Source organism: Malania oleifera, chromosome 8, assembly GCF_029873635.1.
Source record: "Malania oleifera isolate guangnan ecotype guangnan chromosome 8, ASM2987363v1, whole genome shotgun sequence".
NCBI lineage: Eukaryota > Viridiplantae > Streptophyta > Magnoliopsida > Santalales > Ximeniaceae > Malania > Malania oleifera.
The window spans coordinates 60,098,414-60,110,918 of record NC_080424.1 but is presented as its reverse complement, the minus strand read 5'-3'; the positions used below and the strand labels follow the sequence as shown (position 1 = coordinate 60,110,918).

General features: G+C 37.0%; 1 protein-coding gene across 4 annotated transcripts in view; it reads left to right on the top strand.

The window, feature by feature from the left end:
• Positions 1-12,505, top strand: part of LOC131162311 (probable ubiquitin-like-specific protease 2B) — a 63,520-nt gene that overhangs the window by 16,938 nt on the left and 34,077 nt on the right. For all 4 annotated transcript variants that reach the window (XM_058118645.1, XM_058118644.1, XM_058118643.1 and 1 more), the window contains 4 exons: positions 2,945-3,145; positions 3,582-3,637; positions 3,747-3,840; positions 10,688-10,778. In XM_058118645.1, coding sequence (XP_057974628.1) covers positions 2,945-3,145; positions 3,582-3,637; positions 3,747-3,840; positions 10,688-10,778 — 442 coding nt within the window. The remainder of the gene's footprint in view (positions 1-2,944; positions 3,146-3,581; positions 3,638-3,746; positions 3,841-10,687; positions 10,779-12,505) is intronic.

Genomic DNA, 12,505 nt, shown 5'->3' with positions numbered 1-12,505 from the left:
ACTCTTTGAGTGGTTTGATTTGTTCAATATTCTCATTGTCAGGATGTTAAGATTTGTTGTTTAGATAATTAGGGTTTGGTTTTTTTTTAAAAGTCATTTTATCCTTGTCTAGACCACTCATCATTTCTTTTTGTCTTGCTAATAGAGCGTGGAAAGGTAGGAAGCACCAATACCGAGGCCAGGCACAGATACACCATGAGACAGCAATCCGAGAATTTTGAAAAATGAGGGTATCAGTATACGACATGGCAGAGATATGTTAATTAATTAGTATATATATTTAGGCATGTTTTCCTTTTAGATAACACATAGTGTGGTAATTTTAATTTAAAATGAAATGCAAGTACCCTTCCCACAAAATTATCTATGTACATGTTTTACAAATTACACTTATACAATCATCTACTACATTCATATTATTGAATATTGGCCCATCAACGAAAAAACCACTCAAGGGCATGGCTCATCAAGACATTAGAAAAACAGATTAACAGAGTGGGAAACTGGTGATGGCTTTAGAGAGAGGGGGGATATTTGGGGGCTGGGTGGTTTTGATGGTGCTCTACAAGGCTGGTGCAGCAGTGGAGCTCCGAAGTCCAACCACTCCAATGTCTCAGTCTCGACCCAGTCTTTCGATTTCTCCTTATTTGTTTATTTATTTATTTATTTATTTGGGTTTTGTTAACAGAATTAAGGGGGCAACAAAATGCAGTATTTGAATGCATGAAGTTTCATTCCGTATCAGGAAGTGTCTCAACCGTATCGAAAAGTAAAATAAAATAATTGATTTCTAGCACTTGTTGGATAGATGTTGGGTAATGTCGGGCAGGTGTCTATATTCATAATGTGTCTGGACACTGACACTTCAGGCTTCCAGAAGTGTCTGTGTTTCCTTGGTGGAAAGCTAAAATTTCTTCAAAGGTAATGACTTTTCACGTGGATTGCCATTCTTAGTAGAGTTAACTCCAACAATCTGCTACATACCTGAAGACCACATATAGTCTCTAGTAGCGCAGTTGGTTTATCTCAGTTCGGTTTAAACCAAAAAAAGAACTGAATTAATCTGTTCAGAAAATTTAGAACCAATCCCGAATCAATAAAAGATCAACTGTTTAAAAAAACTGATTTTGTTTTTGGTTCAATTTTCTCGGTTTCCTTAATTGACAATCCAAAGAACTTCTGTACATTGGAGCAATAAAAAAATTCATACTTATAAATCTAAAGTCAGAGTAGGAATAAAAGATTGAGTTTGCCCATTACAAGGAACCCATATGAGCCTGAAAAGAAGGGATATACCCCTTGGCCGGGGGGGGGGTGTTGTAATTGTATTTATAGGAGGGGATGCCCCCATTTCACCCACTGCCAACTGGGATGTCAGTTCCCAGCAAAAGAAATCGTGAAGCCTTTGAGAGCTACATTAAACCCACAGCAAACAGTTCCAGTAAAAAAAGGGCAGTGTTAATTTGTCCTTAAATTATGACAAATCATCTCAAGTTGTCCTTTCAGCCTCACAGAAAACTTATCCATGGGCCCCAGTGGGAAAGCATGAAAAAGCAGTAAAGATTCTAGGTTCTAGAGAGAAAAATTGCTTCACAAATAGTTAGATTTTTCAGACTTAGGCTGTGGGTACTTTATGGCATTTCAAAATATTGTGGGTTTTTGGATTTATTAAAAAAAAATTTACCTCCATGAATTGATGATGAAGAACAGCTTTAGAGCCCTTTTGATTGAAAATTCGAGAACGGAGATATTTCCTCAGAGAATAATGAATGAAGAATAAATAAAAATATTCAGGTCAAGACATCTATACAATTTTTATAATCAAATATTTAATTCAGGTTTTTGGTTCAGTTCTCCTTCCAGACTGAACTGAAAACAGATTTGTAATTACTTAAATGACTCAAGGGGAAAACCATAAGTGAAATTCCAAATAGAAATGTAAAACGATTCAATTGCAGTCTGGTATTTGGATTTTTGGTAATTTCTTTGCACCTGTTTAGTTGTTTTTTCTGATGTGTGAGTTATGTATTGTGCTTGTAATGAGGATCATGCTCATTTATATCCACGGTGCCCCATACCTTGGTGCTTTTGGAACATACTGTCTGGTTTGTTGGGAGAGTGTTGGTTTGCCCTTGTTCTTGTGTAGCCTGTTTTGTGATTAATTTTGGAGGCTTTGGACGGAATATGAAGATGAGGGTCTTGTGGCGGTTTGTAATTTTTACCGTTATTTGGGTTCTTGGGCTCGAGAGCAATGCTTGGATCTTTGGACATCGTGGTTCATTTGTAGATTTGCTGTGGGACAGGATAGTTTTTTCTGTGTCCATGTGGGTGTTCACAACAGGGTGTTCTGGCAATATGTCTTTTTCTGATATCCAGTGCAATTGGTTGGCTCTATCAGCTTATTTTCGTTTTATTTTTAGCTTCTTTTTGTTCCTTTTTTTTGGGAGGTTTTGTCATCCTCTTTGCATATTTTCTATCTTGATGAATTTCCTTTTTAATCTCAAAAAAGCTTTGCTTGGTTTGGTTTGCAGAATGTCATTTTTGTTCAAATTACTCATGAGTTGGAATTCTGTTCATAGGTTTGCAAATGTTGGACAGCTATTGAATACTGAATAAAAAAATAAAAGAGTTTTTTTCTATTATAGGAAATATGCTTTTTCAGTGGGTGAATATCTGTGTACTTACCACTGAAAATTACACTTCTGTGTGTAGAAAAGGCATTGTTTGAGGCGTAAAACAGGAATACAAAAACTTCAGTTTATTTTTTAATGTGACGAAGATGCATTTATGTTTTCTTATTGTGTGAAGAGGGTGTATCTTAATGAATTGGATTTTGTGATTGATTTATCTCCTTTTCAGTTCCAGCCACGCTGATTTATTTAGAGTCATAGATTCTATTTCTGCATAAATGTACTTTTTCCTGAACATCTTAGTCAATTGGCAGATATTTGAAGAATAAAATTCCACCTGAGGAAAAGCATAGGTTCCACTTCTTTAATAGCTTTTTCTTTCGGAAGCTGGCCGATCTGGACAAAGATCCATCTAGTGCTTCAGATGGCAGGGCTGCTTTTCTGCGTGTTCGCAAGTGGACAAGGAAAGTGAATTTATTTGGGAAGGACTTCATCTTCATTCCTGTAAATTTCAAGTAAGAAAATTGTTGAAGAAACTGTTTTGTCTCCATTTGTTTGGAAGAAATAATTTAACATCTCTCGCCTGAAGATAATTTGTATTAAGCCTTCATAACTTTTCAGCATGATATGTTATGAGGGAAAAAGTGACAATGGAAAATATTTGATGCTATGGATTTTGATTGAAGGGTTCAAACCCATATTTAAGACGGTGGAGGACTGTTTTAACTTTTTCTTAACAAATGGAAAATGACTTTCTTTGTGAAAAAAGGGAAGTTATTTTCTGTCATGCGGAGGGAAACAATTCTCTACAGAAAAAAAATTACTGTTAACCAAACCAAACAAAGTATTTGAGGATGGGGGAGGAGTGTTCTCCTACCAAACAAATGGAGCATAAAAGATCTCTCATTAAGATTGAGCACTAATTGAATTGCATGTTCATGCCAATGACAGTCTCCATTGGAGTTTAATTGTAATATGTCATCCTGGAGAAGTGACTAATTTTAAAGGCAAGTTCTTGTTGGATTGCAACACATCTTTCTTTTTTTTTTTTTTTTTTTTGATTTTTTTTTTGTGGAATCAAGTGTCCCTTGCTCATTTACTTTTGTCATATTTCAGATGAGGACATATTCAGGTCTCTCAAAGTACCATGTATTTTGCACATGGATTCTATCAAAGGAAGTCATATGAGCGTTAAAAATATTATTCAAAGGTATTTTATTTGTCTTGATGTTCATGATGTGTTTTTGTTCATTTTTTAATGGTTTTAAGGAACGTAAAATATTGTTTAGCATTTGTTTTCTTTTGTTGTTTCTATTAAATGTTCATTTGTAAACCTTTTCTATGGATATCAGCTTCAAAGAAGCTAGTTGAAGGCAGCTGTGCCTTTGTTAAGGCTGATTTGCAATTAGAAGCTTTGTTGTTTTTGATTAATACAGCATATAATTCTTATAAAGTAAACTATTTTTTAATCATAATTAAATATTTCCTTGGGCCATTTTTTGATATACTTAGGTTGGTTTTTTGTGTGTATATTTAGGTCTGTGTTTTTCAGTCAGAACATAGGTCACTTTTGTATAAAATGTTATCTAAAACTAATGATAAGTTTTTAGATTATGTCCTTGTCGGGTAGCTACCCCCCACTGTTGTAGCTTTGGGGTCTCATAAACCAATTAAATGAATGAGAACATGTGGAACACAAACTACTTTGAAAGATTTGCTTCAGCTTCTTGATTGATTTAGGCTTCCCGTTACGTTGACTGGAGGAGTGATGCAATGGTTATTTGTGTTTAAGTAATAGCAAAAGTGGTTCTGGGAAAAATTTAAAGGTCAAGGTGATCATCTAAATAAAAATAGAGATGTCCAGAACTTTGCGATATCATTAGATGGATGGTGAGGAATTTCTTTTTTCAGTATCCAGATTAGTACGTCATGCAGTCCTTGTCCATGATGATGGCATGGGAGCATTTTTTTCTTTTTTACATTGGAGATGATCTGCCAAATTTATGTTCCTCTTGGTGTATCCTTGTCAGTGTAAGCATCACAAAGAGAAACCAAAATTTTCATCATATTTCTTTATGATGGATTATTTATTTATTTTTTATAATGGTGATGGTTTAAAATACACAGAACATTTTAAACCGTACCATTCTAAAATTTTAATTGGTTTGTATCAGAAGTAGAATTAACTCAAGTTGTTCAAACCTCAACCCCAACTGCTTGGTCAAGCACATGAATCCTTTAAATGTTTTCTTTATGCAAATGTACACACAATTTGTATGGTATTTTTTTTCTTCTTAAATGGTCAATGTGTATGGTGTTCGTGACTTTATAGTAGCATATACATTCTTTATGCAAATGTGCACATAATAAGGAGACATTTAAAAATAAATAAAAATATTGTGTGTGTGTGTGTATGTGTGTATTTATCGCATGCATGACTAGAAAAAATGCGAGGTAAGGCTGTGTACTATAGACCCATCGTGGTCTGCCCCTTCCCCAGACCCTGCATAAGCGGGAGCTTTGTGCACCAGACTGCTTTTTTTTGATAATTTGGAATTTGTATGTTTAGTACTGAAGAGGCCTTGCATCCCACTGAATGATCATTTAACTAATTGTCTTCACTGAAATAACTTATTTGCAAATAATAGTGTTTGGGTTTAAAATTAACGAAAGAAAGAAAAGAAAATTTAAGTTCGTCTATATTCTTAGTTTGTTGTCAATGAGGATCAATGGTAAGGTATGGGGTTTTGTCTATAACTTGGAGAGAGGATAATCAATCTCAATGACACTGAGGAGCCGACTAACACAGGTTCGGGTTGGAGGAATGCAGACAGGATGTTTTCATTCAATATTTGAGTCTGTTATTGATCTTGAATTGTCAAACAACGTTATCAAATTGATAGATGGCTGAGGGTAAAAAAAAAACAGTTACAGATATGGCGATGAGATGCTTTGGGCTTTTGTGAAAAAAAAAAAAAAAAACCGGCAATGACTATGTCAGAAGAGTTGTGGAAATTTGTCAAGAAAGAGATTGTTTTGGGAAGCCCCGGGCAGTTTTTCCAATAGCTTGTCGAGAAAAGATAGGCTTCTCCCCTTTTGGATGGGAGAAAATCTCTCAGAGAAACAGATCAATGGCAGCATGGCCAAGTGACAAAATGGGTGTTAGCTGGAGCAATGGCAGTTGAATGATTAGCTTAAACCTAAAACCCTTGGTTCCATTGTTCAATTTTTGGGGTAAAGAACTTGTTGGGAGGTTTTTTGGAGGAGAAAATTTTTTTAAAAAAGGAAGTGGAAATTTGGGCTGATAAGGTGTTGAAAGCCACTTTTGGAGTGGGGATGGATGAAACATTAGTGAACCTGTCCTCTTAAATTCTTGTCTATGGAGGAACCTGTGAGGTTTTTGGAGAAAGGTGCTTGGACCAAGGGGCGAAGCTGACCACCTGTTCTACTAGTGGCACCCTTGGTTGGGTGTTAAGTTTCATAAGCTAGGTGAGTTAATTTGGGTTCAAGTAGTGGGCCTCCTTGCACATTTGTTGGTGGACAAGGTTTTCAAGGTATATGAGGCATCTGTGGTTGTTTCATTGGAGTTGATGAGGGCGCAAGATCAAATTCTAGCCTAAAATGGGTGAGACTTTTGGTTAAGGAAAATGATTACACTATTATGATGGTGGTAAGGGTGGAATGGGGATTTCGATCATGAAAATCCCCATTTAGACCGTCACAATACAATGCGGATGGCAGGTGGAGATTGTGGAGGAAGAGGCCAATCGTGGGTATGGCCTGGACGAAAGGAAAGTCATGATAGGCTTTTTGAGAAGTTGAAATCCCGAAAGTATATGTTTGCAGGAAACCTAAGTGAAGTACAATGCTAGAGGCCCAACTCAGTGCAGTTGTAGAGGTATGGATTGGGCTTCCCAAGCTCCTAATGGAACTTCTGGGAATCTTCAATATTTTGTACAGTAGGCATCTCAACAAGTTGGAAGTCATGCTTAGAAAGCATTGTTTCCTGTGATGAGGAAACAAAAGTTTGGTCTTTCTTAGGGTCTTATTGCTCTGTAGACGACAGAGTTAGAAAAGTGTTATGCGCAGACTTGGTTGAGGTGAGACAGAATGGAATTTTTCATGGGGCATTGCAGAAGATTTCTACACTATTAGATTCCAGTTTGAAAAATAGGGTACAACAAAACTTCATCGGGTCATGGAATTCTCCAAATTCATTGATGAGATGAGCTTGATTGCTCTACCACTACAGGGAGGGATTTTACTTGATCAAATAATATAGTTACATGGTCTAAAATTGACAGGTTCTTGATTTTAAATCGAGAAGATCACATCGCAATTGTGCTGGATTGTGGATGTTTGGCCTTTGACAAATGCCCTTTTCATAAAAACATATGGCTTAAAGAAGAGCTTTTTTGCACTCAGGGGAGCTCCTGGAGCTCCAAAAGGGGTGACTTGAGAAAGTGGAAATAGGAGGTTTTTGGAAGGGTGGTTTCAAGCTAGGTTTACTGCAGGGTGAAATCAAAGTGCTGGATAGCTAGGAAGGAGATTACCACCTCTATGGAAGGGAAAGCTCTCAGGGACATGATTAAGGGTGAGGTGGGAAGCCTTCTAAACTAAGAAGAAATTTATTGGTAGCAGATATACAGAGCTTTATGGCTGTCAAGGGGTGATAATAACACCAGATTTTTCACAGGGTCTCCAACTATCACAGGAAGTTAACTGCAGCAACAGAATTACCATTGAAGGGGAACACAGTGTGAAGAGGAGGGAATTTCTTGGAGAACGGTTAACTTCTGTGAAAATCTGTATGGATCAGCCAGAAGAAGACCCTTGCTTGACAAGATGGAGTTCTGAATGATCAATGAAGAAGATGGATTTTGGATTGAGAGGCCTTTCTTGGAGGAAGCTGTGTAGCTCAACTTGTGTCATGGAGATAAAATACAAACATGGGCTATTATTGGAAATGATGCTGTCGCTACTTTCCAGCAGTTCTATGAACAAGGGTCTTTAAGACGAGCCTTAATGCAACTTTCATTGTGCTTATTCCCAAAGGAGAGGGGCAGTGGACATTAGAGACATCATTGCTTTTAGTTTGCCGGGAGGCCTTTAGGTTGAAAGCGGTAATCAGGAAACTGATTTCAAAAGCTTTAGAGTGCCTGTGTGCTAGGGAGACAAATATTAGATGTGGTTCTAGCTGCCAATAAATGTATTGATTGAAGAATTAGAAGGGCTTAACCTAGCTTACTTTGCTAAATGGATATGGAGATGGCATATATTCTAGTTTCTGGGATTTCCTTTTAGATGCTTGGATAGGATGGGATTTGGCTCTTGATGGAAGGAATGGATCATAATCTGCAAAATGGATATGGAGAAGCCAAGAAGGCATATAACACTGTCCATGGGTTTGGAAAGGATGAGGTTTGGCACTCGATTGGAGGAATGGATCAAAATCTTCATTAGTTCATTTTGTGTTTCCATTGGTGCAAACCTAGCAAACTTCTATCTATTTTTTTGGAGCAATCCCTCAATGCATCTTTTAAATCCTAGCTGTATAAGATAGTGTGGTTGAAAGATTTGAATGAAAGCTGGCAGGATGGGAAGGCAATATTTATCTAGGATGGGAGGCTGGCTTTAATTAAGAACTCACTTGCTAGTCTCCAAGTTACTTCACATCACTATTCAGTATTCCAGCTTGGTTGGTTGCGAGGATGGATAAACTCCAAAGGGATTTCCTGTGGACTGGTAGTTCAGATAGGGAGAGAGCACATCACCTGCTGAGCAGTAAACTGTCATCTTCTCTCAGGCCCGCAGGCCTTGGGCTATATGGAATTTGCAGGTGTTCAATCAGCTTTTGCTGGATAAGTGGTTGTGGATGTTTGCTTTGTGTGATAGTTGCTCATAAGTTCAGGGCAGGCAGCAGATTGAGGGGTGGTGGTGTACAGATGCGTTAAGCATTTAGCACAGAGGTGCAGCTTTCTAAGAGTAGTATTGCTGGGAGAAAAAGAAATTTCCAAGTTTGCTGGTTTCATGACAGGCAATGAAAAGTGATTTAGGTTTTGACTAGATGTCCAGCATGGGGATGTGGCTCTAAAAATGATGCTTACCCAGCTCAGTTTGACTTATCAAGGGATCAAGAGGAAAAAACAGCGAAGTTTACAGGGGAAATTGTGGAACGTGCTATTTAGGAGGGATGCTCAGGATTGGAGTTGGAAGAACTGGGAACTTATTGGACAGCCTTTATAGAATTAGACTTGACTCAAAACCTAAATGACTCCATTAAAAAGCTTGGTATGACGAAAAGCCAGGATCACTGTTAAAAAAATTTATGATCTTCTTGGCAGAAGTAACACTGATTCTTTTCCTTAAAAGGCTTTTTGGCAATCCAAGGCCACTGAAAAAAATTTCCTTTTTTGTTTTTAATCAAATGGAATTTCTTGGGAAGCAAAATTCATGGGGTACAACACTAAAAGAAGAGCTGTGATGGTTGTTTACTTGTGCTTCATGCATAAGGAGGATGGGGCAGCCCTAATCATCTTCTGCTGCAGTTTTGGACCCTTATCTTATAGTGATTTCATGTTTCTTCGATGATGCCTAGTTGTGTCTCTTCTTTTATTCATTACTTGAAGGTAGGCTATGATGGTTTCCAAAAGGGTGTGGAATATTTCATTCCTTTGTGTGTTTTGGAGCAGAGTGAGGGAAAGAAGTATCAGGGCTTACAAAATAAAGTAGTTTTCTGTGCAAAAAATTGAATTTTTTTTATGAGTACAGAAATTGAAAAGCATGTTTCAAAATTCCATACACGCACACGCACTCGATTTTTTATTTATTTGTTTATTATTTTGAAGATTTGAAAATTTTACAAGAGAACTCACTTCTTGATTTGAGATGGTTGACTTGAGAGTTTTGTAAGCTTTCTCTTTCTTTTCACATTGGGTTCTAACCCCCTTGGTGCATTTTTAATACATTTATCTGTTCACCTATATGAAAAGAATTTGGTGTTTCAATTTAATTCAATTGTTGAATATGCTGTTATATATTACTTAAATGTGTTTATCATATTTAAGCATGTTTCAAGAGTCCACACACACACACACACACACACACACACACACTATTATTTATTTATTTTTGGAGATTTGGAAATTTTACATAGGACCACTTCTTGATTCGAGGTGGTTGACTTGAGAGTTTTGTAAGCTTCGTCTTTCCTTCCGTTTTGGTTTCTAATCCCCTTGGGTTCACCTTGTTAAAGCTTGACATATATTGTTCGCCCACAACCTAACAGCTTAAGCTTTTAGTTATGTGGTAATCTAACATGGTATCAGAGCTGGTTACCAGTAGGTCTTATGTTCTAGTCTCGTTGCCTGGGTTTATTATGTGGTGTTTAAAAAAAAATTATTATATTCCCTATAATGGGTGTTATCTATCGTATGTGTATCTCTCCACGTGCTGTCGGTCTGCACGTGCGGGGGAGTGTTAAAGCTTGATATAACACCTATACGAAAAGAATTTGGTGTTTCAATTTAATTCAATTGTTGATCAAGCTGTTATCTATTATTTTAATGTTTTTACCATATTTGAGCATGTTTCAAAAGTTTGACAAAATATGATCTGCTTCTGGGTGAAAACTGGAGTAAGCTTAAGTCGTGAATTTATTAATTATTATGACAGCAAAGTAAGTGAGAAATAAATTACTTTGGTTTATGCTTGCCAAAAGATATTTTCTGAAAGAGATACTCTTTAGGTTATGTTCTCTTATGGTTATGGTTAAATAGAAGTGCTTTGCCACATTTTGGAGGAATCATAGGTTTGCTATTAAAATAACTAAACTGTTCTCTACTCTTTTGGATTTTTTTTTTTGGGGGTGGGTTGGTGTGCTTTAGCTGCTACATGGTATTGGTTTACAGATTAGTGTAGTTATAGTTATTTCTTGAGTCCTTTTCTTTTCCAGGAGCATCCTTTTCATTTACAACTTGCATTCATACCTTTACGCATGTTTAGAAGTTTGTTTTGACAATCATTTCGTGTCCACCTTTTTGCCATTGAAATGACAGTTACCTGTGGGAAGAGTGGAAGGAGAGGCAAAAGGATACGTCTGAAGATATATCTTCGAAGTTCTTGAATTTGCGTTTTGTCTCTCTTGAGGTACTGCATTCTGAGTAAATTTTGTTAAGCATATTCGTGGAGAAATAACTGTTATATATATTGTTTCTAGCCCTTTGGATATCCTTGGGGAGCAGTAAGGTTAACAAGCTTGATTTCCTTTTGCACCTTTTGTGTATCTTTACTTTTCTGTTTGTATTCATTCAGACTTTGTGTTGTCTTACTAAAATTTTCTGCTAAATGGTTCTAGTAATTTAATTTTGAAAATAATAGCTTATAAAATATTTTGATCATGATAAGTGTGTTGGGAGTAGCGCGCATATAATTAGCTTTTGCTAAGACAATTTTATGTCATGGAATGTTAAGGTGCTATTTCGGATTGTTCATCAAAGCCCAGGCAAAAAATGATACATGAGCAATCTCTTTGATTACAGTAATATGTTTTTTCCACCTGTTGCTCATTTATGCTGGTCATCAACGGCTTATTTCCATGCATGGGAGTGGGATGGGTGTCTGTTTTTTAGTGGGGAGTTGGATTTGAACACCTTTCTGAAAAAGGATGGGATGAGGCTTTTTTTGTTTTTCTTTTTTGGTGGATCGCATTGTACAACCTGTACTATAATAGGTTGCATTCAGACAGGACAAGAACAAGCTTTCTTGTGGTCTGAATGGATCTCTACAGGCATGTATATTGTATTGCTGAATGCTATGTTACCTTATGTGGACCCTGCAATACAATATAAAACTTGTAGACGTGTGTGCGTCCATAGTAGTCAGAGGCGCGAGGTGAGCCGAGGCGCAAAGGGTCTTTGAAGCCGAGGCTTGCGCCTCACGAATGTGAGGCACACAAACATATGAATATCTAGTAATATTAGAATTTAAAATGCCAAAACATTCAATAACAAAGTTGGAAATTTAATAAAATTGCCAGGACGAAGCCCAAAAGCATCAACAATTCAACATAGTTCAACATCAATAGAAAATAGTACAATAAAAGATTTCAAAGTATAAAATCTAAAAATCCTCCTCAATCATCAGTCAACACTCATCATCAACCAAGTCTGCGAAGATATCATCATCTTCCTCTTCAGCATCAGAATTGGTTTCTCCAATATCTTTTTCCTCTTCTGTCTCCTCTGCACTATCCACTTGGATTTCATTCTCATCTACAAGTTCCAACATTGTGGTCCAGCCCCTTGCACTGGCTGCACTGCTATTTGAAGCTCTTCCTCTTCCTCTAGACGATGATGACATATTTGAACTTATTCTTGATCTAGTGTGATGCGGGGGGTTATTTAGTCCAGCAGCTCTAGCAACATAATCCCAAGTCAAAATATCATCTTCAAACACAAGTTCATCATCCTCATCGGAATCCATCCTACCAATCAACCACTCATTACTATCATCAATGTTCTTTAGGAGGATGGGATCAATGGTGTCACGCTTTTCGTATCGACGCCTCAGAGTTCCATTATATTTCACAAATACCAAATCATTCAAGCGTTGCTGGGATAGCCTATTTCCCCTTTTGCTATGAAGCTGCAAAAGGTTTAAAGTAATATGGTAAATAATGATTCTAAAAAGCAGTAGACTGGTAGTTCTTGTTCTTTAATAATTAATCCACGATATACTAATGACTTACATGTTGGAATATGCTCCAATTTCTTTCGCTGCCGGTAGCACTATACGTGAGGCTAAGAATTTTTACAGCAAACTTTTGCAAGTTTGGAGTTGTTGATCCAAATGACATCCACCATTGTGCTGTTATA